Here is a 27,723-nt window from a genome sequence, read left to right on the forward strand (position 1 = left end):
AAATGGAGGACTATAGTCTCCAAGGCTTCCAGGCCTTTTTTCAGCCCTAAATTAACTTTAGAATATAAGAACGGCCATACTGGGTCAAACCAAAGGTCCATCTTACCCAGTATCCTGTCTTCCGACAGTGGCCAATGCCAGGTGCCTCAGAGGGAATGAACAGAACAGGAAGTCATCAAGTGATCCATGCCCTGTCACCCATTCCCAGCTTCTGGCAAACAGAGGTTAGGGACACCATCCCTGCCTGTCCTGGCTAATAGCCATTGGTGGACCTAACCTCCATGAATGTATTTAGCTCTCTTTTGAAACCTGTTATAGTCTTGGCCTTCACAACATTCTCTGGCAAAGAGTTCCACAGGTTGACTTTAAACTTTAAAATCCCTAATAAAGTCCAAAGCCTCCAGATCTTACTTCTGAGTGGGCTACAGGCAGCAGTTTTTCTGTAATGATAGGGATGAGCTGAAAACGAGTGAAAATACAAGAAAGCAAAATGAAAATCTTTGTTGTTTGGCAGGAAAACAGATCTCGAGGCCAGCCACATTTTTCCCGATTTAACCTTGCAGAAAACTTGCCTGAAGGTGCTACCAGAGTCCAGCCCAATAGGCCGGAAATAGAAGGAACCAATACCAGTCTCAAGTTGCCTCTGACAGCTACAGGTACAATATGAGCAGAAACAATGCATGCTAGAGAGAATGATGTAACAAACAGCACTCACTAAGAAGGTGAATTGCTGTTAGAGTTCACTGAAATGCCTTTCTTGGGGAGGGGATGGAGGAAGGGATGCATTAGAGGAGTTTTAAATATAATTTAACTGTTGATATTAAACAAAATGTGGAACAAATAGACTAGTGCAAATATGTAAGTGACAAGAGGATCATAGAATCAATCATAGAATCATAGGACTGGAAGGGACCTCAAGACGTCATCTAGTCCAGTCCCTGCAAAGAAACCATGACAAGGGCTTGTCCAGGATGTGTGACCTTGTTGTGTGAAGGCAAGTCACTAAGGGTCTCTCTACACTTGGAGCTGGGGATGTGATTCCCACCTTCAGAAGACATACTTACTTGCACTGCTCTCATTGACCCAGCACACTAAAAATAGAATTGGCAGTATGAGCTGCAGGACGGTCTAGCCTCCCTGAGTATGTGCCCATGGTCTCATAATTTTTTCAGGTATTTGTTACCCTTTACGATTATTTTTAACAGATTTCTAAGTGAAATGTCACTTTGAAATTAAAAGTCAAAATGTTTCATTTTGAAAATGTCAAAACAAACAGTTTCAACTTTTTCAAAAAACATATTTTTACATTTTTTATCTGGCTAAAATTATTCGCTGACTTCTACCCCAATCTGTGAATAATTCCATTTGAGTGACAAATACATGTTTTGGCAAATAAACGATTACCCCCCCCCCCAAAATTCACTTGGCTGTAGCTGCTAGTTTCAGCTCTTTACAAAAATATTTCCCCTAACAAGGGAGTAGCAGAAAGACAATATTCTTCTGGAAATCAATCATCAGTGACTAAATAAAAATAAGGGCATGGTAGAGCAAATACATCCCCAAGTTGAATTGAACTCACTGCTGAACCTCTGTTATATAAACAGTGCCTAGATACTACTAGACAATAATTATAGCCTGGTGATGGATCCATTAAAATATACAAACAGATAGTCATAAGCAAAAATGACTGTCCAGTATATGACGACGAACAGTAAATTCTCCCTTCTGATCAGAATGGCAGATCTCAGCTCTGACAGTCTGATTTCCTCAGGTTCAGGAAGCCTGTCATATATGGCACAACATAAGCAAACAAGACATTGGAACTGAAATTGCCCTGTTCTTTCAAGGAGAATCTCACCCTCCTTACAGTAAAATTCCATGTGCAGTTGTCAACAGAAAAATATCAACCCGTATTCCCTTTTATTCAAAGGCACTTGTACCAGTGATTTTGAATGCAATGGGTAGGTAAGCTATAGTCTTTAACCTTCTGCTTTCCCTAAGTTTGGACTTGCTGAAGTAAACTTTTTAAAAAAAAATTGACTTGACACAAGGACACAGCGTGACACTCTGGTGACAGGAGCAATTCCAGGCTCTTCAATTGCTGAGAATTTTACTTAAACTAATAAAGCTGGCTTCAGACCAATATGCAGGCAAAATTAAGACAGCTAAAACAGCTCATTGGTTTGACAGTTCAACAGAGATCCTCTCTAGCACTAGAGGACTGATGCTAGGTTTAACCATTATAAGGACTAAATCCATTTGTTTTCTGAGGCCTTTGCCTGAGGGATGGAAGACTGTTTGACTATGCATTTAGCTATTTTTAGGAGGTGAAAGCATCTGACTTTAGTCAATGTGCTATTGTAAATATGCCTAGGGACAACTCTGAAAGATGCTTTTTTTAGAAATTCAGGCTGGGATCTTCAAAAATGCTCAGCTTTGGCCTAGCTCTGCTCACTCTGAAGTCAGTGTAAGTTACACCATTGATCTCCATGGGAGTAGAGTTAGGCCAGTGCTGAGTGGATTTGAAATTTCCACCCTTAATAAAGAAGCTAAAGCATAACACAAAGCAGCATTACAGTACCTTCTTTATAACATAACAGATCGCTGGGCTTCTGGTTTTCAGGGTTTATTCATTTTGTTTGGGAGAAGGGAGTTATTGTTACCAATTTTTGAGTTTTATGTAGATGGGTTTTGGGACTTTCTTTTTCTATATTCTGTAATGAGTAATGTATATTATTTACATTACTCATTACAGTAGTATATACTGCAATAAGTAATATCTTTGTAATGCTCCCTAATGCACTTTAACAGAGCACTGTTTCTAACGGTAGTTCGTTAAAGTGCCCTAGGGAACCTTTAGTGTGTACCAGCAGGATCTACACCGACTAATTAGTGCTCAACACATTTGTGCACTTCAAAAATCACACCCCCGTAGTCCGCATTACTGCTCTGTATAGACAAGCCCTTAGATACAAGTAACCATTTCTGGTGTTTTTCCAGGGTTTATTGGATAAGCATCAATTTCATTTATATTACATGATATTATTTATTTACTTATTTGTATTGGGGGTGTTTTATTGGTATTTATGAGTTAAAACCAAAAAATCAAAGCTCGACAGATAAAATAAGCAGTGTGCAAATGAAGACAAACTTCCAAAGACCAGCCACTCTGTGGACACACATTGGCCACCCACATTTTCCACCCACAGGTGCATTCCAGACACTGAATGTACCCACAGTTCAAAAATGGGAACCAATCACACTAACCAAACTTCTACCTACTTAACTGTGGGTGCAGATTAAGTAGTTAAGGCCAAAGAGGAAGATCAGGCAGCAGTGGCAGCTGCGGCTCTCTTCCTCCCTTGGCCACCCAAGAAGAAGCATTAGCAGGTCTCCCAGATACTTCCCAGAGCACCTGGGCTAAATCCATAGAGCCCTTCTGTGGAGCACACTGCCTCATCATGCTCCAGGCCAGGCAGACTAATCCTCCAGCTGCAAATGTCGTCAGTGACCTCACAATGTGACATGAGAATGGGGGCTCTAGTGCGTAATCAAGAAATTTGCTTAGAAATACAGAGGATAGGGCTGACTTCTTTCCTCAACTCATGCACAACGTCTTTCTAATTAATACATCTAGCAGTTTGCACTTAACATCATATTTCCAAGGAGCAACAAATACTTTGCAAACTTTACTTAGCTGAACCTCACTCATGGGAAGTACATAAAGCCATTTTACAGGTAGGCAAACCAGGGCATTAAGGGCCCAATTTTTAAAGGAGATATTTAGGTGCCTAAAGAATCAGATAAGCACCTACTGGGATTTTCAAAAGCATCTAGGCTCCTAACTCCCATTGAGATCAATGGGAGTTAGGCACGTAGTTTCTTTTGACAATTCTACCAGGCACTTAAATGTCTTTAGAAGTCTGGTTCTAAGAGAATCAATGATTTGCAAAGGGTCACACAGCAAGGCAGAGTCAAGAAAAGAACACAGTTGATCGGGAAGAATAAAAATAACAATTAATCACTTTACATTTAAAGAAAACTTTTACTGTAAGAATCACAATTGAATTGCGTGATCAAGGTATTCCACATTTTCACTGTTGATTTTTTTTTCCAATTTAGAAGCCTTGAAATATTTTAGAAACCAGTTAACAGTTTATGAGCAAGAAGAAATTCTCAACTATGCAGAGCTGTGGTTTCTTGGGCTGGAAGCTAAAAAGATTGAAGGGTTACCTGAAACACAGAATAATAATTGTTATGATGACGAACATGGCACTTACATAAAGGTAAGAAGGAAAATCATGGTACTGGTATTCTGGGCAACAATATTTGCAGTGACTATTTGTCCACTGCTAGCTGGTCTATATGAGATAAATGAAGGTCTAAGATGACTTGCTAGCAGTTAAATGTCCACATTGCAAACCCATCACTATTGACAACCTGTTTGAATCTCAAAAGAGAAGCTCTGAATGGAGACCCACTTTCCCTTGACACAAGGTGCATTAGTTAAGGGCTTGTGCCACTTCTGCTAGTGCACTTCTGTGGCCTCTCTCGACTTGTCCTGTGGGCATAAGACTTCACGTTTTGCCAGTCCAGCACCTTTCATGAGCAGTGAATTCACAGACATAAACACCACTCTAGAATATGAATCTTGAATTTGTGCCGGCACCAGAACCTTGCATTTTGTTTCCTTGTCTACTGCAGGTCCTACATGACCATATCGCATACCGCTACGAAGTGCTAGAGGTCATTGGGAAAGGGTCGTTTGGACAAGTAGCAAAATGTTTGGATCATAAAACCAATGAACTAGTGGCAGTGAAAATAATAAGGAACAAGAAAAGGTACAGAATGGCATGACTTCAAGAGGTTAAAGAAGTGTTTGATAGGCTGTTACTTTTCTATTCATGAGAATAATCATCCCCTGCTTTATTAGGGATAATTTACAAGTAATGATCTGTATATGCTATAAGAAAAAGGATGCTTGCTTATTCCATTTTTATAAATACTTTTAAAAATTGTGCATGTGTTTGTTGGCAATAAAATTGGAAGGATGCTATGTCTTGGCAGAGTCAGGCATGATGTGGGCAGGAGTGGTGCAAGCTCCCAGCATGTAGCTCGGCCAATGCACCTCATTTCTGACCGACTGCATCCCCCACAATTCCAGTTATATTCCCCCCACTTCATAACTCTGCCAATTCACTTCTATCCTGACTTGCAAAACTGCATTTTATTCCAATATTGGGCTCCCAAATAGCTTTGTTATAGAGTTATCCAATGCTTAGGGCTTGTTTACATGGGGAAGTTAGTGTGAAAGGGTTAGGTTGTGAATTTAAAGCACAATAGCTATTCCGCACCACCTCCCCATGTGGACATTCTTATTCTGCACTAAGAATGCCTTTTTGCAGTTTATCTTAATCTACTTCAAAGTAGATTAACCTAAACCACACATAGGCACTTTTAGTGTGGAATAAGAGTGTCCACACAAGGAACTAGTGCAGGATAGCTGTTCCGCACTAACTATTCTATCTTCCCTCCTCCCCCCCGGTACACAAACCATTAAACCAGGATTACACTACAAAGTTTTGTCAGCATAGCTATGGGTATGTCTACACTACAGGATTAATCCGAATTTATATAATTCGAATTTAGGAAACCGATTTTATAAATTCGAATGTATTCGGCCACACTAGGCACCATTAATTCGGTGGTGTGCGTCCAAGCTACCGTAGTAGCATCGATTTCCAGAGCGTTGCATTGTGGGTAGCCAATAACATTGAATTGCCAATAACTTCGAATTGCGGCCACACTAACCTTAATTCGGATTAACAATACCGATTTTGACGCTACTCCTCTCGTCGAGGAGGAGTACAGAAATCGAATTAAAGGGCTCTTTAATTCGAATTAAATGGCTTCGTTGTGTGGACGGGTCAAGCGTTAATTCGAATTAAAGCAGCTAAATCCGAATTAAAGTCGTAGTGTAGACCAGGCCTATGTCAGTCAGCGGTGTTAAAGAAACACATCCCTGACCGACTTAGCAATGCTGGCAAACCCTCCCCCGCCCCAATGTAGATTTAGCTCTACCAGCAAAAGAGTCCTTTGGCCAGTGTAGTTTATGTTGTCTGGGTAGGAGGTTTAACTATACCAACAAAAGAACTCCTTTTGCTGGTATAAGCTGAGTTCCACTTGGGGGCTCTGCCAGGATAGCTATACTGGTATAGCTGTATTGGAAAAGCCTTTGTAGTGTAGATTAGCCCTTTTACTCTGGAAAAATCCAGAAGTGCAAAAAAGATGGTAAAAAGCATAGGAATGGCAGGCTTATTTGTAAAAGAGATTAAAAATCTTAGGACTATTTACTTTGGAAAGGAGAAGAAGAAGAAGAAGAAGAAGAAGAAGAGGAAAATTTAATAAAAGGAATGATATGCAGAAAACCAGGATGGTGCTTTTATTCATTCCTCCTCGTAGCATAAGAACAAGAGAGCACAATCAAAAGGTAGCAAGTTTAAAACTGACAAAAAGGGAGCACTTTATTTTCCCAGCATAGAGTCAGTTTGGTGAAATAAGAGCCACAGGAAATCATCCAGGCAAACAGTGTAGCGTGATTTTAAAGGGTTTAGCTGTTGATACAGAAATGTATAAAATGTACAGGGAATATCCATGCCTATATGAGGGCAAAGCAGAGCATCTTCAGAGGCTGAGAAATTCCCCCCTCTTCCAACATGATATAATGTTGCATAGTTAGAAAATAGGGTGGTGGACATCACCGTCCTATGAAGCATCCAGCAATGACCTATTGCTAGAGATGGCATACAGCATTAGGAGGACCAATAGCTGGCTCTGGCATAGGAAATTTTACAGTATAGTCCTACAATTTTTCTTCCCCTCTTACTAATGGCCAGGCTTGTTCTACTAAGCAGTGCTGTCGGATCAGGCCCAGAGAAATTTTACTACTAAAATTCTTTGGGCCTGATCCAGCAGCATTGGAGTCAATGGGAGTTGTGCTATTATCTTAAGCAGGAGATTAATTAGGCCCTTTCATTGCATGCTTTCTTCTTGCTTCAGTGAGCCTCTTGTACAGATACTGTAGAAAACTGAAGACCTTGCTACTCTTGGGGTGAAATCTTGGCTCTGTTGAAGTAAATGGAAAGATGCCCATTGACTTCACTGGGGCCAGGATTAAACCCTAGATGCTCCAACACGTATTGTTTGAAACATTTTTTCATTCAATTATTTTGCCAGCCAGGTTCAAAATAACCAGAATAGATAGTTGTTAGCATTATGAAGTCAGCATTTGCCAATAATTACCACACAGTATTTCTCTCTACTTAGACTAGGAAATAACTCTTGTAGCTCAGATTCCACTGTGTGGTAATTACCGGTCACTACTGATTCTTTAATGAGAGCCATTTGTTTTGTATCTGTAGCAAGATCATGTTGGTTGTAGTATTCCATTTACAATTAGATTAAATTAATCAGGTCCTCGCCATATCATGTGACTTTGTCCTATGCATGTAGATTTCACAATCAGGCTTTGGTAGAAGTGAAGATTCTCGATGCTCTTCGGAAGAAGGACAAAGACAATACTCACAATGTTGTCCATATGAAGGAATGCTTTTACTTTCGCAATCACTTCTGCATTTCTTTTGAACTGCTAGGGTAAGGCATATATTCTTCTACCTATATCATGGCCAAATTATATAGGATCGCAGACCCATACATGTTATGAAAATAACTTTTCTGTTATTTTCTTTCTTTTTAGTGTTTTTGAGTAGGGTGCCAACCCTCCAGGATTGTCCTGGAGTCTCCAGGAATTAAAGATTAATCTTTAATTAAAGATTATGTCATGTGATGAAATCTCCAAGAATACATCCAACCAAAATTGGCAACCCCATTTTTGAGTTGGTCGGTTGGGTTTTTTCTGGTTCACACCATGTAGTGTTTAGTTTACAGACATCTGTATTAATTTGCACATCATTTCCCCTCCCTGCCCAATATCAAAAGCCCTCGAAAAAGGATGGGGAACAAAGTAGAGAAAAATGGCCTGAGAATGTAGAAAGGACACAGCTGATCTGTTTACTTATAGGGCCAGATTGTGGTATTTAGCAACAGCCCTGAGAGGGATACTTCCTTGTCCCAAGAGGCACAATCCTTCCCCTAGCTCCCCAAAGCATAGAGGGAGCATACCTGATGCACCATCCAATAAGATGTGCTGAGGCCCCTCCCCAGCCTTTTTGGGGGCAATTTGCATCCCTGAGTGGTGCAAAGAAGAAGCAATCTCTCAGCACAGAGCCTGGGATTGACCTTAGATCTTGGTGCTCACGGGTAGATTGGAAAAGGCTCCTTATTAGAGTTCCCCCACCACACACATGCACACACACCATGTGCACCTTTATTAGAACCAGGGATAATCTGGTGCATAATTTTTGTTCTGTGCTTGTTACATTTCTTTAGCTGATGGAATGAAATGGAAAAAAAATTAAAAAGTGAATGTAGGGGTTGGTGAACTTTAGAGTTTGTTATGCTGATCTGCCCTCTTTTGTTCCCCTTGAAAACTCCTGATAAAGAACATATAGTTTAGGTTTGTCCTAATATTCAGTCTAATGTTATATAAATAGTGCACAGCGTTGCAATTGTTAGCAAAGGAAAACAAGCCGTGACAGACTCCCACAGGATACTGAGCTGAAAAAAACAGATGATTCCCTCAATAGTAACCAGGTGGAGTTGATAGAAAAATACAGGAACCAGCAAGTGAACTTGACCTTTATAATTGCATCTATTGTCTGACCAACATGATAACCAATATCAGGAATGTGAGGTGTGTTTTAAAATGATTATTCCATTATTTCAGCTGTTTTTAAAGATACTGTACATCAGAAGTTAAAAATACAACAATTGTTATTGTTTTGGGAATGTACTTTATAGGAGGAAGTTTGGAGAAATCATGGACATTTTTATTCTTCACATTTCTTGTAATCAAATGTCAAATGGGAGTTCAAGCAATTGTTTTCTGTTTTCTAAAAAAAAAATATCTCCCCCGATTGTGTATAGATGTAGCAGGCTTTTCTTCCCATTCATTCTAGTGTGCTCAGCATCCTGAAGATCCAGCAAATTATTAGAAGATTTGATCCCTGACTCTGACCTAAACTCAATGTCACATCCAGCTCATACTGATACATGTGAAAATGAACTCTGACACGTGTGCTGATTAACATGATGTAATCAAAGGCCTCTTGGGTCCAATAAAGGCAGAAGCCTGGGATCTCAGAAAGTCACTGTGGGAAACTGAGAGGAAAACAGCTTCTGGCTATCCAGCACTTAGGACATCTGGGTTCAATTTCCTGCTCTGCTACAGATTTCCTCTGTGACCTTGGGCAAGTCACTTTGCCTCTCGGTACCTGAATTCCCATTTGTAAAATGGAGATAATAGCACTTCCCTTGGTGGCGTTGTGGGGATAAATTTGAGATTGTGAGGTGCTCAGATACTATGATAATGGGGGCCATCATTGTAGATATCTAGAAATGAAGACAGTGCAAAACTGCAACCAGGTAAAACAAATTTCATTGCAAACCTGAAAGCTGGCCCAAGTTCATGGGCAATGTTTTGAGTAAACCTGAGTTGAGCTTCCAGCAACACTGGAGCAATTTGTGATTTCAGGAGGAAATGGAGAATTTGGTGTTTTGTCCCAAAAGCAAACCATGGCATTTTGAGGTAAGGGCTGCTTTGAGTTTTATGAACCCATAACTCAAAGTGAAACTCACGCAAGTACAAACCTGTGCAAAGTGAAATGGGAGACAGGTTTACCTGCATGACCCGATGTACATTGACATTGCTGAGCTTTTCAGAGCTCTAGTGAACAGCATCGTCCTAATCCTTATTATCAGCCCTACTGCAACAGTACCATTGTACTTCCCACCTTCGTTCTGGTCATGGCATTGCCTGGTGGGGACCTTGCCTTGCTGAGGAAGGTGGAAGGAAACAGCTAGTAAGGGAAGTCTCTGTTTCGGTCTTATGTTTGTTTACTTATTTTGCCCTTCCCGTTCCCATCAAACCACACATGACAGAAGTTAGTCATGTCACTTAATGCACTATTGAAAGGTGCTCATACTACAGTGATGAGGACAGTATAAGAGCAATAGAATCTATACAGGTATTTTATCAAGGATGATTTCCCTTGAGCGTCTGACCACAGGCACGGAGATACAAAGGAATTTATGGAAGGTGCCAAGTCAAAGGTCAATTAAAAAGAATGGGAACTGGACCAAACCTTTCTATCTCTTATTCCCCCAGTGAGAATGCTATTCTTCATGGTGAAAAGCAATGGATTTGTGACACCTGGTTCAATAAATTAATGTGTCCCATTGACATTACTTATCCATTAGATCTGGAGGATTATATGCAATATAACATTCCTAAGAAGGAAAACATACATGTTGTTTTATTCTCTCATATAGGAAAAAAACAAGAGGCTTTCTAATGTGCTTTAAACTATTCACACCATAAACCCAAAGTGCCCTGGTCTCTCTGTCTCTCATCCCACAGAATAAATTTGTATCAGCTGATCAAAAAGAACAAGTTCCAAGGTTTTAGTTTGTCTTTGATTCGACGATTCACTCAGTGTGTGCTGAGATGTTTACAAATGCTCTACCGGGAAAAAATTATCCACTGTGACTTGAAACCTGTGAGTACTGTCATCTCATTATAAGCCACTTTGTAGAGTTCTTGTAAGGTGCATCTTATCTTTCATGGATAGAGAACTTCTGAAAGGATCTTTAAAACTCAACAGTGATAGGTAGAACCTATGATTCCTCTAAGGGGTGTTATTCCCAGTTCAAGTAGACATACTCATGCCAGCTCGCTAAAAATAGTAGTGTAGCAGTGCCGAGTACATACTCACAGAGTCTGGGTAGGTTTGTACTCAGGGTGGCTGGTCCAGGATCCCAGCTCTGCAGCAGGGACCCTGAAAACCCTGAGAGCCTTGGCTTGAGCCAGGGTTCTCAGGGCTTCCAGGCTCCTGTTGTGGATGCAGGAGCCAAGCCCCAGTTAGAGAGGGGGTTTCTGGGACTTTGGGACTCCCAGCTTCATGGCAGAGAAGCTGGAAGCCTTGAAATGGTGGGGTTGCCCCAGAGTTGCAGACCCTAGAAGCACAGGGGCCCTGGCCTCAAGGGGGTCCCTATTTCCTCCTCTTATTCTGTCTCTCTCATAACTTTCATTTGGAGTTTTGCTTTATTTCAAATAATTGAGCATGATTGCCCTCCAGTATCAGTAAAGTGTATGAATAGGCAAGATAAAGTGATTTATATAACTATTACAGAGTTAAGCATAACCTCATCATATTATACATTACTTTTACCAAAGAGTTCACTAACCTACTGGGGTGTTATTGTCTTTCCCCCTTTTTATTTTTCCTCTTTAGGAGAACATATTGCTATACCACAAAGGTCAAAATTCAGTTAAAGTTATTGACTTTGGATCAAGCTGCTATGAACACCAAAGAGGTTTGCAGAAAAGTCAAGTTGATGTAATTTTCTTAATTAGATTTCTTAATTTTTTAAAAACTGGAAAAAATGTTTTTTCATTGAGCTAATACAATGACACATGCCCATCATTTGCATCTATTGAACTAGTAAGCCAATGGGGTTCTCCTTGTGTCACCTACCAGCACTTTCCCCCACACTGCTGAGACTGATCTACCACCTTTAATGATGATGATTGATGATGATATAGAAATTGCTCTTAGCAGGTGTAGGGAGTTGAAATGGATCCAAGTGAATAGCCCCACTAACTTCAATAAAACTTACTCTCTTCAGTGGGGGTTGACAGGATCAGACTGAGATCCTTTTTTATTAGTTAGTTAAGTTACAATTCATGCATTTTTGAACCAAAAGTATCCTTTCCCTGAGTTGCGGTAGAATGAAAACATCCCGGGGCACTGGAGATTATAAAGCCATTTTAAAGAGATTTTTAAAATATTTTTTCTTGATAAGGTTTCAACAGAATGTACAGCGAATAAACCAAACAAAACCAATAAACAAGAAATTAAACATAAAATGTGTCTTATAGTTGAATTGATGACAAAGAACTCACAACATTAAGAATAAACATGTCATTCAAGAGTGAAATAAATGTGAGGAAGGCTGTAGCACTCGTTAAATGGGAGACATCTATACAACATTTTCACTAAGCATGGAAAAAACAAATCATGTTCTATGTTCTCCTCTTTCTCCCATTAAACATGTTTCTCCACTCAGACAATATATACGAATTCAGCCAAGCACCCTGCTCTAGATTTTGGAATTTCTCTAGATTTCACACAACGCACAGTCAACCTGTGGAACTCCTTGCCAGAGGATGTTGTGAAGGCCAAGACCATAACAGGGTTCAAAAAAGAATTAGATAAATTCATGGAGGATAGGTCCATCAGTGGCTATTAGCCAGGGTGGGCAGGGATGGTGTCCCTAGTCTCGGTTTGCCAGAAGCTGGGAATGAGCGACAGGGGATGGATCACTTGATGATTACCTGTTCTGTTCATTCTCTCTGGGGCACCTGGCACTGGCCACTGTCGGAAGACAGGATACTGGGCTAGATGGACCTTTGGTCTGACTCAGTAGGGCCATTCTTATGTTCTATGTTCTTATGTTGGGTTTAAATCAATTAGATTTATACAATCTGCTTTTGAAAGGGAGGTTAATCATTTTAGGCTTTCCGATGTTTGGGTACAAGATAATAAGAGATTCACCCTGGAATGTATCTGGAGAAGAATAATTTGAAACAGAGAAATTCAGTGGAAGAAATGTGGAGCATGATTCATCTCCTGTTAGCTTAAATAAGAGGTTTTTTTAGATGCCAGGGAAGCAGTAACTGAAAGATACCTAAGGGCAGGTAGAAGACAAAGTTAGATATTCGTTCGTAGTATGATATGGCACAACAACAACAAAACCCCAACAGTGCGATATTGGCCACACATACAAAGCAACATGCCATGTGTCGTCCCTTCCTATGCGCTTCTGGAGAAACTGCCCCGAGAATACTGCTTGTGTTGCTGAGCAGCTTGCTCCCAGAAAGCTGTTTAACAGGAGGGAGTTAAAAGAGCAAACGAATAAATAAAAGGGTCCAACAGGCTAGTGGAATTGATGTAGGAGGGAAAGTGACAGAGGTAATGTACCATCATTATATTTGATTGGGCTGAATACCAATTAAAAGGGGTTAGTTTACTCACTATGGTCCCAATCCTGGAATGTGACCTGCTGGCCCAGGTCCCTGCACGTGTAGAGTCCCAATTAAGACACTGGATGAAATTCCGACCCTATTGAAATCAATGCGAGTTTTGCCATTGACTTCAGTGAGGCCAGAATTTCGCCAAATAGGTCTCTGAAGGTGTGGAGTGCTTTGTGCTGGAAAATCCCATTGCAGGACTGGGGCCTATAGAGGGGGAAGAATTGTTTGGGCTGGTTCAAGGGGTATAATTGCATGTAAGGGAATGAACTAAGGATATTTGGCTGAATAATAATCAGGAAACATTTCCTAAGAGCAAGATCTATTGCTCTGTGAAATAATTCCCAAAAGATGTGGGGAAAGACCCATCACATGCAATTTTAAATGGAACTGGATGAAGTATTAGAAACGTACTAAGGAACAATCCCTCTCTGGCTTATCAGGAAAATAATAGGTATTTGTCTTTTCTAAGGTCTATGGTTCTCTAATGTGAATTGCTGCCCTGACAACACTATGTTCCTTAGTGTCCGATTTTCTTTCCTAATGCAGTGTATACGTATGTTCAGAGCCGATTTTATCGCTCCCCCGAAGTGATTCTTGGTCACCCGTATGCTACTCCTATTGATATGTGGAGCCTGGGATGCATCATGGCTGAACTTTATACAGGCTATCCCCTTTTTCCCGGCGAGAATGAAGTAGAGCAACTTGCCTGCATCATGGAGGTAGCTTCTGGGATTTTTTTAGTCATGACATCAAGGTGCTGTTTCCTCCATCCCTTACATGCATGTTTTGGAAACAAAGCATTTTGTAATTTGATGAATTGTTTGAACAGTTCCTTCCACAGGGGTTCATTGACATGAGTTTTCGAATGACAGGTTAGCTGCAGTTTGCTAAACTGCACTCCCAGCAACAGAATGACACATGAAGAGACTCAAATATTTTTTGAAGCTGGGCTGGCTGTGAGAGGGAAGCCAGGGGGCCCAGTGAGAAGGAAGAGGCAGAATGTGAAGCTGCTGCCTCCTCTTTGTGTGGCAAACCAGCTCCCTGTGGTGAACATTGTTGGTTTGTTCAGTCACTGCACTGTTTCTGTCTTTATGGGGAGCACATTGTAATCTGATCAGAATTGTAGGGAGCGGTTCTGATCAAAGAAGTATGTTTGAGTCTAAGGGGGAAGCAAAGCAATATTTTAATTTTTCTCCTTTTCCTAATACATTTGTTGTTTTTGTTTGCACTGCCATGTAATGTACCTGGGGCCAACTGTGAAAACGATGCAAAAGTTATGTCAGGTACAATGTGTTGCAATCAGTCTCCTAGGCAAGTCTGACTAATGAGAGCATATCACTTTGCTGCTCAGCATCCTATGCTAGCTCCCTGTCTGATTTCCAACCCAGGGCAAGCCCTGAATTAGCAGGTGCAAAGCTGCTGTACTGTCCCTCTCTGCAGTCTCCCACAGCTAGGGTGACCAGACAGCAAGTGTGAAAAATCGGGACGGGGGTGGGGGGTAATAGGAGCCTATATAAGAAAAAAGACCCAAAAATCGGGACTGTCCCTATAAAATCAGGACATCTGGTCACCCTACCCACAGCATCTACGTCGATCAACAGGAGTGCTGTTCTTCAGAGTCCCCGGGGGAAACTTCCAGGGCTGGGGAAAGAGCTGTCTCAACAGAGGGCCGTAGATGTTGTAGATGCTATTAGTCAGATCAGAATGAGCCCAACTGTGAAAACAAATCTGTTTAAGTAAGACCTCCATTAATAACAGAGCAAGCTAGCCTGGCAGCATTGTTTATGGAAGATGACAACCACCAAAATTTATCTCCTGTGAGAAGACAGCTTAAAATGGAGAGTGTGAAGTCCATTTTCAACCAATTATAATGGATCCCTTGGTTCTGTATATGGACCTTAGATACTGTATTACAGTGAGAGGCACATTAAAAATGAGGGTGGGTTAGAGAGAGTTGTAGACATTTCACTCCATGCATCTGAAGAAGTGGGTTTTTTTACCCACCAAAGGTTATGCTCAAATAAATCTGTTAGTCTTTAAGGTGCCATCGGACTCCTTGTTGTTTTTGTAGATACAGACTAACACGGCTACCCCTCTGAGACATTTTACTGTAAATTGCCACATGTAAATAGGAGGAGGAACAGCACATCCATCTTTAGCCAAGACTGCTAGAGATGTTGAAGAAATAGTGAATAACTCCTCATATTAATTTTCTGTCTTGAAGATATTGGGTCTTCCGCCAGCTGATTTTATTCAGACTGCATCAAGAAGACGAACATTCTTTGGTAAGCGCCTGTGATTATCTCTCTTTATTGTATCACTTCCACAGCTGTTTGGCGGGCGGCTGGGAAACGCTGGGAGGTAGGCAGAGGAGTGGGGACACGGCGCGCTCAGGGGAGGGGTGGGGGTGAGGGGAGCTTGGCTGCCAGTGGGTGCAGAGCACCCACTAGTTTTTCCCCGTGCGTGCTCCAGCCCTGGCGCACCCACTGAGTCGGTGCCTATACATGGCTTGCCCTGCTGTGTGAGTAATCCCTCTAGCAGAGCGATCTGAAATTATACCAGTTGAATGCTGCGCTGTGTTATCAGTTTACTCTGCATATTTTTCAGGATGAAAGTATAATCAGTTCTAGTAAAGTGCATTTAATACAGATTTGTTTCCTAAGTGGTGTTGCCTCCTTTCATGGTTTTAGCAATGAGAAAACAACAAGCTCCGGGAGGTGGCGGGGGGGAGGAGGAACAGGAACGTGGCACACTCAGGGGAGGAGGCAGGGAAGAGGCGGGACTGGGGTGGGGATTTGGGGAAAGGGTTGGGATAGGGGCAGGGAGGGAATGGAATTGGGGCGGAGTATTTGGGGAAAGGTTGGAATGGAGGCGGGGCAGGGCAGGGCCTCATGGAAGGAGTGGAGTGGGAGTGGGGTTGGGTGCGGGGGGGTCGAGCACCCAGGGGAAAGCAGGGAAGTCGGCGCCTATGAAGCCATGTACTGGTGGGATGGATGTAACATGGGAAAACTCATTTCATTCCTCTCATAAGACCCTGTTCAGGACTTGTTATTCACACCTTTCTCCCACTGACTTCAATAAAGATTTTACCCTAAATAAGGAGTCAGAGTTTAAGGCCAGAAGAGACCACCAGATCATCTAGTATGGCCTCCTGTATATCACAGGTCACCAGCACCTGCACATTAAACCAAACAACCAAAATGAGACCAAAGAATTACAGCCCTCAGGAGAATAGACTTATGTGCCACAGGCAGAGACTAGGAGGGACCGAGATCCCTGCAATGAGAAGGAAATTATTAAGGGAGATACCGAGATAATCTTGGCAAGTGACCTGTACCTGCATGCTGCAGAGGAAGCAGAAACCCCCCAGGGTCCCTGCCAATCTGACCTGCAAGAAAATTCCTTCCCATCCCGACCTATTGTGCTCAGACCCTGAGCATATGAGCAAGAACCAACCAGCCAAGCACCTGAAAAAGAGAGAATTCTCAGTGCCACCTCACAGGCCTGGCCCTGAGTAGGGCTCATTGTGTTCTAGCTAAATACCAACTGGGTAATTATGTTAAACCTACCTATGATTCAACAAGCTTCAATGGGACATGGCATTCTTCACTTCCTGTCCTAAGCAGCTGTGTAGTGCATTTCTGTGTTGTTAAACAGTTGTCATGTTTCCCCTGAAGTAGATGCAGGTCAGTGGTAGGTAAAGGTATTTCTTGGGTGTAAGTTTCTGAAGAACTTTGGGATCCTTTTGGATGAAAGTTGTTATGTAAATACAAGTCATTTTCCTTATGGATTTAAATCTCCTTGAAGGACTCTATAAAGTTCACACTACTGAAGGGCAACATCATGACTACGGCTAAACTGTTACTGTGCAAAATATTTACATGACTTAAAAGCATATTTTGTTTTTAAAGATTCCAGAGGTTTTCCTAGAACTATAACAAACAGCAGGGGGAAAAAAAGACACCCAGACTCCAAAGATCTAAGTATGGTATTAAAAACCCATGATGCTGCTTTCCTGGATTTTCTGAGAGGCTGCCTAATGTAAGTTACTTTTTACTTCTTTATTTTCTGCAGACTTGTTTAACTTTAAGTCCCTGCTTTATTTCTCTTAGGGCTTTAAAGATTTTTGTATCTCAGTTTTTTCACCAATGTTTATTTTATAGGCCCATCCTTGTAGCATTTGAGTGCCTCACAAACATTAATAAACTTTAGTCTCACAACAAGAAAGTATTATTCACAGCTTACAGAAGGGGAAATGGACACAGAGATTTAAGTGATTTCCCCAAGGTCACACAGGAAGTTTGTGGCAGAGCCAGAAATAAAACCCAGATCCCCTGCTTCTGAATCCAGTGACAACTCTAAAAGCATCCTTCTTCACTTATAAAAGCCCCAGTAATTAACCACCTCAATCTGATTTAAGGTAAAGTTTCATGCAGGTAACATGGGTGGTGTCAGAGTGGAATCACACTGTACACCTCCCTAGAACAACACTCAATTTTGTATACAACCAGGGCCGGCTCCAGGTTTTTTGCCATCCCAAGCAAAAAAAAAAAAAAGGTCGGAGTGCCGCCCCTTGAAAAGGGCCGCCCCAAGCATGTGCCAGTCCTGTATTCAACAACGATTATAACAATCCAAGTCCCATTGCAGCAAATGGGAGTCTTTCCATTCACTTCAATGGGAGTGACTTTGGGCATTGATTTGTGGTTCTGGATTACCACGTCTATGGTGTGCCCTGGAAGGGGCCAGCAGAGAATGTGCCATGATGTAAAAGACTTGGTTCTTCTTTGACTATTTGTCCACATAGATCCCACTCTTGTTGGGCATGAGCTTTATGTCTACAAAACTGGATTCTTTTGGCCAGCAGTGTCTGTTGGGGACAAGCCTGCACACTAGAAATCCTTGTGCCTCTCCCACCCCATAGAGGATGGAATAGTCCCAAGTCAACCATTCTTCAGTTCTGTCTTACCATCAGTGAGAGTGAGTTGGAACCCCTGCAGTGTCCTCTGGCTTCTCTGTGACTCTGTTCTGGTTAGTGGTTAGTTAGCATAGTGTTAGGTAGTTAGTTAACTTTTACTTTGCCCCTTGGCTTTTAAAGAAACTTTTTACAAATTTTTCATAGATAGTAAGATCTGAGACTGAGTCTATGCTTCTCTCCCCCCACTACCAGAACTTCCACTGTTATGGTGGAAGCTAAATCCCTGGGGTTTAAGACATGCCCCTCCTGAGGTCGTTAAGTGCTTTTTTTTTTTTTTTGGTTAGGCAAACGCAAAGGCATATCTTTGACCAGTGCTCCACCTGCTGCTCTTTTTCCAAATGGACTGAGAAGGCTAGGGATGCACCGTGCATGCCTAAAGCTATTTCATCTGGAGGTCTCCATGAAAGCCTTGTCAGATACAGAGAAAGTTGTAACTAAGGCTCAGTCCCTCTCAGCTAGTGCCCCAATGAACTGTGATTCATCTCAAGCTCCAGGGCAGAAATGTCTAAGAGACCTCAAAAACAACAAGGAGACTGGTGGCACCTTAAAGACTAACAGAGTTATTTGGGCACAAGCTTTCGTGGGTAAAAAACCACGTCTTCAGTGGTTGCATCTGAAGAAGTGGGTTTTTACCCACAAAAGCTTGTGCCCAAATAAATCTGTTAGTCTTTAAGGCGCCACCAGTCTCCTTGTTGTTTTTGTGGAAACAGACTAACACGGCTACCCCCGATAAGAGACCTCAGGAGTCAGCTTCAGTCCACATGCTGACTTCTTCACAAAGGGGTAGGAAGGAGCATAACTCCTTCTCTGGGACCCTCAGAACTGAGGCACAAGTTGACATGTATTAGTCTTGTCTCTAGTTCTGCAGCAGAATAGCAGCCTACAGCCTACAATGGGTATCTCTGCCACCTTAGTACCAGCTATGAAAAGAGTGCCTGCAGTACAGGCTAAATCCTTCCTCCGTCAGTGGCTCCTCGGCAAGCTCTGTATCCAGCACATTGGCACCCAGCCCTTTGGTCCTGTCCCTTTTGGCTCCTATGGCCTATTTGGCACTGAGTGCCCTGTCTGTGGGCCAGGTATCAGAATCCCTCTTGTTGGCTTGTACAACATCAGCAGTGCTAACTAGTCCTTTGGTCACCCAGATCACAGTACAGCATTCAGCTGTTGATACATCTGTGCCATCTACTTCCCCTACCCATGTACAGAGGATGCAGGAGCACCCTAACACACCCAAAAGTGGGGAATCCACCCCCCACTTAAGGAGGTGTATTCCTTTTCATCTTCTCCACTGGGACATAATAGAGACTCATCTCCTGCTCATCCCTCCTCCCTCCCCTGTCAGATGCCTTTCTTATTCCCTGGGCACTGAGACTGATGTATGCCTACCTGCTGATCTGCATGATCCCAAGGGTCCTGAGGAAGGTGAGGCAATATCCAGAATGGACGATAATTACAGCCCTAGCATGGGCCAGGCACTTCTGGTATTCTGATCTGGGGAACATCTCATTGCAGCTCCCAGTCACCTTACCTGCTCTGTCTGACAATGCTGACAATACCTGCTCTGTCAGAGCAATGCTCAGATCCTACCCCTGGACCCAGTGTCATTACACCTGACAGCCTGGATGCTGGTTGGTTGATGTCCACCAAAAGACGCTGTTCAACAGAAGCTCAGAACATTCTGCTCCAAAGCAGAAAAGCCTCAACCACAATAACTTATAAAGCTAATTGAAAGAGATTTTCTATTTGGGCACCTCAGCACCAGCTGTCTCCCTGGACAACACCCTTGACAACTTACTAACCCTGGAACCATCTGGACTTTCTTTTAGTTCCATAAGGGTCTGTCTAACAGCGAAATCTGCACATTATCCTCTTATCCAGGGCCACACTTTTTTCTCACCCTGCAATGGCAAGATTCCTTAAGGGCCTAACTCATGTTTTCCTCACAGTTCAGTAGCCTCCTCCCTCTTGGGACCTCAGTAAAGTATTAACAGGGTTAATAGGACCCCTTTTTGAGACCTTAGCAACCTGTTCCCTATACCACGTGTCAATGAAGACTGCCTTTTTAGTAGTCATTACCTCAGCTTGAACGGTAGGGGAGATGCAGGCCCTCATGGTGAATCCCTTATATCGTGTTTCATAAGGACAGGGTTACTCTCAGGCCTCATCCCAAATTCCTGCCCAGAGTTGTTTCAGAGTTCCATACAAACCAATTCATTCATCTGCCAGTCTTTTTCCCTCCCAAGTCTCACTTAACCCCAAGGGAAGCTAAATTTCAAACACTTGATGTACTACAAGCATTATCTCATTATCTTATGTGACAACGCACCTCTTTCATCACATCAGGGCTCAGTATTTCTCCCTCTGGCTTTGAGGAGGCCTGGGGTAAATCAGTTCCACTCTAGAGGTTGAATACTTCATGTTGGTTTATTTACAATATTTACAGGGTTGGCCCGAGGGCTTCTTTACACACACACACACACACACACACTACATTTCCTAACTCTAGGTGGAGTACTGCCTCTTCTTATTTGGGCTACCAATCAGCAGCCACCCTCTCTAAACCACTGTGGGCCCACCTATGCTGGGAACCAAGGCCCTCTCCCCAACCAGAAATAACCACAAGATTTCCCCTTATAGGAAAAGGCAGCTCTTTACCTAGGACAAGCCTTTTTTCCTCACTGCACACAGCCCTTCTGCCACTTGCCTCTCATCCTTTTTCCCTTTTGTAGCTCACTGGAAGAGGTTTTTAAAGGCCACAGGCTGCCTTTAATTAGACTCAGGTGTCCATAATTAATCTGAGATAATCTCTTTCAGTTTGGTGCAAAAAGGGCTTTTTAACCATTCTAAGACTGATATACCTGCCTTCAACCACCCTCCAGAACTGTCAGGTCTGACTTTGTCACACTTAGCAGGACAAAATCATTCAGGAATACATCTAGACCAGGGGTGAGCAAACTACAGCCCGGGGCTGCATCCGGCTCTTCTGACGTTTTAATCTAGCCCTCGAGCTCCTGCCGGGGAGCGGGGTCGGGGGCCTGCTCCATGTGGCTCCTGGAAGCAGTGGCACGTTCCCCCTCTGGCTCCTACGCGTAGGGGCAGCCAGGAGGCTCTGCACCCTCCTGCACCCCAGAGCCCGTGCCCCCAGCCGGAGCCCTCACCCCCCCACCTGCACCCCTGCCTGAGCCCGGAGCCCCCTCCTGCACCCTGAACTCCTCATTTCTGGCACCACCCCAGAACCCACACCCCAGCTGGAGCCCTCACCCCCACCCACACCCTCACCCACACTCCAACCCCCAATTTTGTGAGCATTCATGGCCCACCATACAATTTCCATACCCAGATGTGGCCCTCGGGCCAAAAAGTTTGCCCACTCCTCTTCTAGACTGTTAGTGGCATTTGCTGATAGGTTTAAGAGTCAGACAGTATCCTGATAAGGTTATCTATGTGGGTCTCCAAGTGCATAAGGCTATATTATGAGTTAACCAGAGTAGATCCACCTAGCCATGTTAGAGATCATTCCACTAGAACTCAGGCAGCCTCAGCTGCCTGTTTGAGGAATGTCCCTATTTCCAAAATGTGTAGGGCAGCTACATGGAGCTCAGCCCACGTTTATACAAGACGCTATTTTTCAGTAGAGGCTTCCAGTTTGGATTTCCACTTTGATAGGGCTGGCCTATAATCCTTGTTCCAGTAGGACTCCTAGCACCCACCTCTGAGCAAACAATCAATTACTTGTTAGACACCAAGACTGGGATCTATGTGGACAAAAATCGAAAAAGAAAGGATATTTACTTTATGGTAACTGTGGTTCCTCAAGGTGCTTTGTTCACATGGATCCCACAACCTGCCCTCCATCCCTGCTACTACAGAGTCCTTATTCCTCTGGAATTCTGTACTGGCAAAGGAACTAAGGGCCTGCTCTCTGCCCTTTATGTCCTCAGGTGGGGAGGGGTGCAAGGATTTCTACGGTGGAGGCATGCCCCCAGCAGACACTGCTGGCCAAATGACTCCAATCTTGCATGTGTGGGAGGCATGCATACCAAAAGTGGAATCCATGTGGACAAAACATCTTGAAGAACCACAGTTACTGTTAGGAAAGTAATTGTTCTTTTTTGGAGCAAATTTAAGATTCTCTACCTTCATGCTAACGTACCCTGGGAGCATTGCAGAGGTAATCTGATTTGCTGTGGGGAGTGAGTCAGGTTCTGGTTTTGCAAGGTGTTAAGCACTACCTATGAGGTGCTAAGTACTTTAAACACATGTTAGCTTCAGTGGGAATTTATGGTGTTCTGCATCTCACAGGCTGCACTCAGCACCTTGCAGGATCAAGTCTTGGGTGAGCACTGCACATCATTATGGGCACAGAATTGCTTGCCATAAAGTAGCTGCACTGGTAGCAAGGAGAACAGAGATCTTTAATTTAATACACAATTCTGGGCACCCAAAATAAACAACATAGAATTTGTCAAATGAATAACGCATTGATCCACCAATTCCAATACCCTGTCTGCAACAATGGCCACTAGTTGAAGTTGCAGAGGAAGTTTAAAATCACCCATAATGAACTGTGGCAATTGCACAGGGCTGTACGGGAGGAAGAAAATTCTTTTCTGATCCCTTTGGCAATCAGCTGTTGTCCCAGAGCATGAGAATCAATTTCCATAGTGTAAATAACTGCTCATTTATTTATTATCCAGTTTATTAAACCCACTTCATTAAACAACTTCAGTCTTTGACTCTGTGAACTTCTGTGGTAGAGAATTGTGCAGACTGAGTACATGTTGTGAAAAGTGCTTACTTTTAACTGTATTCAGAGTACATACCAATTCATTTCACTGAGTGACTCCTTGTTCTCATATTATAAGAGGAACTGATCAGTTATTACTCTGTGCTTCGAAGCCTCAATACCACAGTCAAGTCCCCTCTGGCTTTTGCATTTTCAAAAATCACTCCACTTCTATACTCTTTCATATCTACGTCCTTCTGTTACTTCTCACGATCTTTCTGGCCCTTCCCTGAACATTTTCAGTCTTAGCTATCTGTGTCTCAAAGTATAGTTCCACTAGTAGAGCACTCCCTCTGGAAAGAAATATGGTGGGGTGCAATAATAATTTTAACGAATGTGGGAATAATAAATCCGTCCTGTTGAAAACTTGCCAATCTCTTCTCCCCATATGCGGGGTATGCAGCTATTCTAGCAGTCTACCCATTCCTATCATGGACACTGCAGAGTGGCGGCTAGGGACACACATGCCTAGGGACAGATCTAACCAGGAGTCAGAAACTCCTAAGTTCTTTTTTCTTTTAAACACTCTATTGTATTTAGTATGAAGTACAGTACAGATTGGGCAAGACACATAACTAAAGGTCTACTAAATTCGTAGCCATAAAAATTTGTCATGGACTGAGAAATCTGGTCTCCCCCATGAAATCTGGTCTTTTGTGTACCTTTACACTATACTATAGGGTAAGAGTATACAAAAGTACACAGCGTTTCTCAAACTGGGGGTCCCGACCCAAAAGAGGATTGCAAGTCTATTGTAGGGGGGGTCGCAATATTGCCACCCTTACTTCTGCACTGCCTTCAGAGCTGGGCGGCCGGAAAGAGGTGGCTGCTAGCCAGATGCCCAGCTCTGAAGGCAGCACTGCCACTAGCAGCAATGTAGAAGTAAGGGTGGTATGGAATATACTATATGAATGCTACTTATGCTGTGATCAACCCGCAAAAAACATGCGATTTCTCCACAGTTTAAGTAGACCCCGGCACAAAATCTCTCTGCATATTAGTTTTCCTGTCTTTAAATTGGAAATAATAATACTGACTTTCTTAACTCATTGGGGTGATGAAAGGATTAATTAGTAAATGTTTATAAAGCTCTACGCCCCGTGTCTGTCTTCTCTATTTAGATTGTAAGCTCTCTGGGGCAGGGACCATCTACTATTCTGTATGCTTAGCACAATGGGGTCCCATTCTTGGTTGGTCCTTAGGCACTGTTGTAATAAACATGTTAAATAATAATAGTAAATCACCCTGGCCTGTATCCCACTCCTGAGGCAACCACCTACTAACCTCTCTTTATTATGAAAATCAGTCATTTAATACAACTCTTGTTCCTGCCACCTAACAATTTTTTTACCCCTGACAAGTCTTTGCCTTTTGCCCCTTGGGTATTTTTTTCTTTTTACTACTTCTATTTACTACTTATGAAAAAATAAACACTGTTCTGGGCCACTGTAGATAGGAAGGTTTCAAAAATTATTCAATAGCATTTTTTTCATGCCAGTTATTGAACTAGAGGGGAACCTGGAGGGCAAGTCAAGGTCCAAACATTTCCCAGGGAGTTGTGGGTTGAAATCCTGACCTTATTGAAGTCAATAGGAGTTTTGTCATTGACTTTGGTTGCTCTCTTAACTGACACTGATCAGCTGCAAGTTTTTCATTGCTCGTAAATGCAAATAGCCAACAATTTCTGTTAATATTCAAGGAAGATACAACTTTAGTAGGTTATCTAGATCATAAACCCTTTGAGGACAGGTTTCAGAGTGGTAGCCGTGTTAATCTGTATCAGCAAAAACAACGAGGAGTCCTTGTGGCACCTTAGCGACTAACAAATTTATTTGGGCATAAACTTTCATGGGCTAAAACCGGGTTTTAGCCCACAAAAGCTTATGCCCAAATAAATTTGTTAGTCTCTAAGGTGCCACAAAGTCTCCTTTGAGGATAGAAACCTTCTCTTCATGCCTGACAGTAATTGTCTTGCACAGTGTGGGTGCCATGCAAATGATAAATAAGTACCAGCAAATATCAAGGCTATCTTCAGTTCTTTTTTCTGAAAAAACAACAACCCTGGACGTTCCTTTGCAAATGAAGTGCAGCACTTGACTTTCCAGCATGTTGCCAGTGTGTCCCTGTTATCACAAAGTAAAGGTGACCTGTTATGAATCAAACTGAGCCGGAAGAAGCAAAACTCTTGGGAGTTGAGAGTGCTGAGCACTTCCCCGGATTGCACCTCACAGACATGCTGGTGTGTGGTGTGATCTTTTACCTAGAAAAATAGAAGCGGTGGAGACTAACAAAACATGCTAGGAAGGTGGATTTAGTAGTGTCCTGCTGCAAAACTGTTACGAAGATTTACCAGCCTACACAGAAAATACTCACCTGCTATTTACCAGAGTGATGGATGTTAATAATCACACTAACAATGTTTTATTCACCAGCCAAAATAAAAAACTTGAACCAGCAAAGGATTGAATTTTGAAAACAATGAACCAGATTTTGCTCTCACTTACATTGATGTAACTTGGCTCCAGAGGAGTTACTCCTGATTTTCACCCATGTAAGTGACAGCAGTATCAGCTCCCTTGCCTGTTTTACTGTTATCTATGCACTAGGTCAGGTTGGAATTTTGGACCATGTTCAGCACTTTCTGTGCAGGATCCTTGTTACCAGTTATTATTACTTTCCTGAAGAAACCCTCAAAAACAGCTTCAGGATTTACTACTCTGTTTGTAGGGTTGCTCTTCTGTAAATCTCAACTTGCAGTTATGTTGTTTTGAACGGTGATCTAGTTACAAGAAAAATCTTTCCCTTAACGAGGAACATCACTTTAATATTCCAGTGTAGTGGCCCAGTATCTTTCTTACAATGGCTCTGTGAAGTTCTAATGAACACCATGGACAGTTTTGACATTAGACTAGTCAGAAGAATGGAAGCTGACACAGTTTGTATGAGGTACAACTAATTGAGGAAATACCTATCTGCTAGTGGATTGCAACTGTTGCTCAATTCTAACACCTTTTCTTGGTGCTAACGTCATTTTAGGATTTTAAGGCTCTTGGGCACATATACAGAATGAGCCCTCTGATAATATTGTGATCTGCATGTGAGGATCTGTGGTAAGAATTTGGCTGTTTGATACTGCACAGAATTTGGTCAGTAACTCGGGCAAATTTGCAGAAAGCAGAAAGAGGGTTTTGGCAAATGGGATTATGGATAAAGTCAAACAGGCTTTTTTACTTTTTGTGAATTTGAAAAATGTCTTCATGGCTCAATATTCCCGAAGACAATAAAAGTATTTTCTGGCCTAACCTAAGTTTAATGTATTTTTCATTTTTAGTATTATAAAAAAACCCACTGTTCAATAATTATTTATCATTTTTATATTTTAAGGTGGGAACCTGCCCTCCGCATGACTCCAGATGAAGCAATGCAGCACGCATGGATCCAGGAACCAAGAATACATAAATCAAAACAAAATCCCCACTCTGCAAGTGAAAGCTCCTTCTTCACACTAGAGAAGAAGGAGAATGTACATAAACACACACTGCCTGGACAAGGAGGTGCAGTAGTCTGAATATTTGAAGTTCTTTATTCTTAATAATGTTTGTCTCTTGTACGTGTTGGCAGTTATGATTTCTAGAGGCCTTCATGTTTGAGCAAATAGCTTTGTTAAAAAGGAAGGATGAAGTAATGTAAAATGATGGAATGCTCCATAGAATCATTGGCCATACCCACAGCCACAGCTACCATTGGCCACACTACCTCTTTCCTGCTTCTTTGGTAGAAACACAGAGTTACCCTGCGGGTCATGTGGTTTATCTGCAGCCCGACAAGGTAAATATAACAATTAAAGTCCCATAAGTTCATGCAGAAAGAGCCTTCATACAGTTATATTGGTAGAAAAATAATCAGAGACAGCATCTACAATCCATCCACAGTGCACTTTAGTTCTTAGGGCAGAAAAAATGCATGGGGGTTGGTGGTTCTGCTCCTCTGAAATGCTGAGGAAATAATTGATTGGCCCTTTGCAGGTTTAATGTGGGCCTGCGGACACGTTACAGTTTCACACTGTCGTTTTATTTTATTTCGTACAGAAGAAAACACCTGTCAAGATATGGTTGATAAAGTAAAATGTGAAATGACTGAAAATCCTACTGCTGCAACTGAAAGACTAACTCTCAATGCACCTTCCTCAGACACAACCAAACAGGTTATTCCAGAGGAAGATCTGGAAAACCCAGTGGAAAAAGCTATCAAAAGAGACAAAGCAGGACATAGCAGTGAAACAGCTCTTCACAAAAATTCAATGTTCTTACCACCAATTAAGTAACATTCTGCACAAGCAGCTACTGGTCTGGTTTCTATACCTGCCTGGTATGTTTTGTAGGTAACCATTTAACTGTACAATATTCAAGAACATCATTTTAAATTATAACTCTCCACACATGGGCTGTGCACATTTGTAGACATTTTTAACCTAGATTAGTCCAGGTAACCAAAGCAGAATGTGCGTTGAACGTTCCTGAACGTTACCAACTTTCTTGTTGTGATCAGAGATTCTTCACAACCCACAGCAATATTTTTAATAAAAAGGAGACTCTAGAGGTGGATAGAGACTTATTCTTGATATTATACTGGGCACTTGCATTTAAGGACTCCTGCTTCTTGGGAGTTAAAAGCCTAGAAACCAGAGAGATCATAGGGTCTGAATCTCACCCCATTTAAACCAATATAAATCATAAATAATTCTACTGA

The 27,723-nt window shown here is 42.2% G+C and overlaps 1 protein-coding gene across 1 annotated transcript; it reads left to right on the top strand.

The window, feature by feature from the left end:
• The first annotated feature begins 490 nt into the window (after positions 1–490).
• Positions 491–27,298, top strand: DYRK4 (dual specificity tyrosine phosphorylation regulated kinase 4). The gene is made up of 11 exons (XM_065421182.1): positions 491–656; positions 4,123–4,286; positions 4,705–4,841; positions 7,513–7,653; positions 10,538–10,676; positions 11,412–11,493; positions 13,760–13,932; positions 15,438–15,498; positions 17,125–17,254; positions 26,359–26,528; positions 27,063–27,298. The coding sequence occupies exons 1-11, from the start codon at positions 491–493 to the stop codon at positions 27,296–27,298; spliced, it is 1,599 nt and encodes a 532-aa protein (XP_065277254.1).
• Positions 27,299–27,723: the final 425 nt, after the last annotated feature.

The sequence above is a fragment of the Emys orbicularis genome, chromosome 1 (assembly GCF_028017835.1).
Source record: "Emys orbicularis isolate rEmyOrb1 chromosome 1, rEmyOrb1.hap1, whole genome shotgun sequence".
NCBI lineage: Eukaryota > Metazoa > Chordata > Testudines > Emydidae > Emys > Emys orbicularis.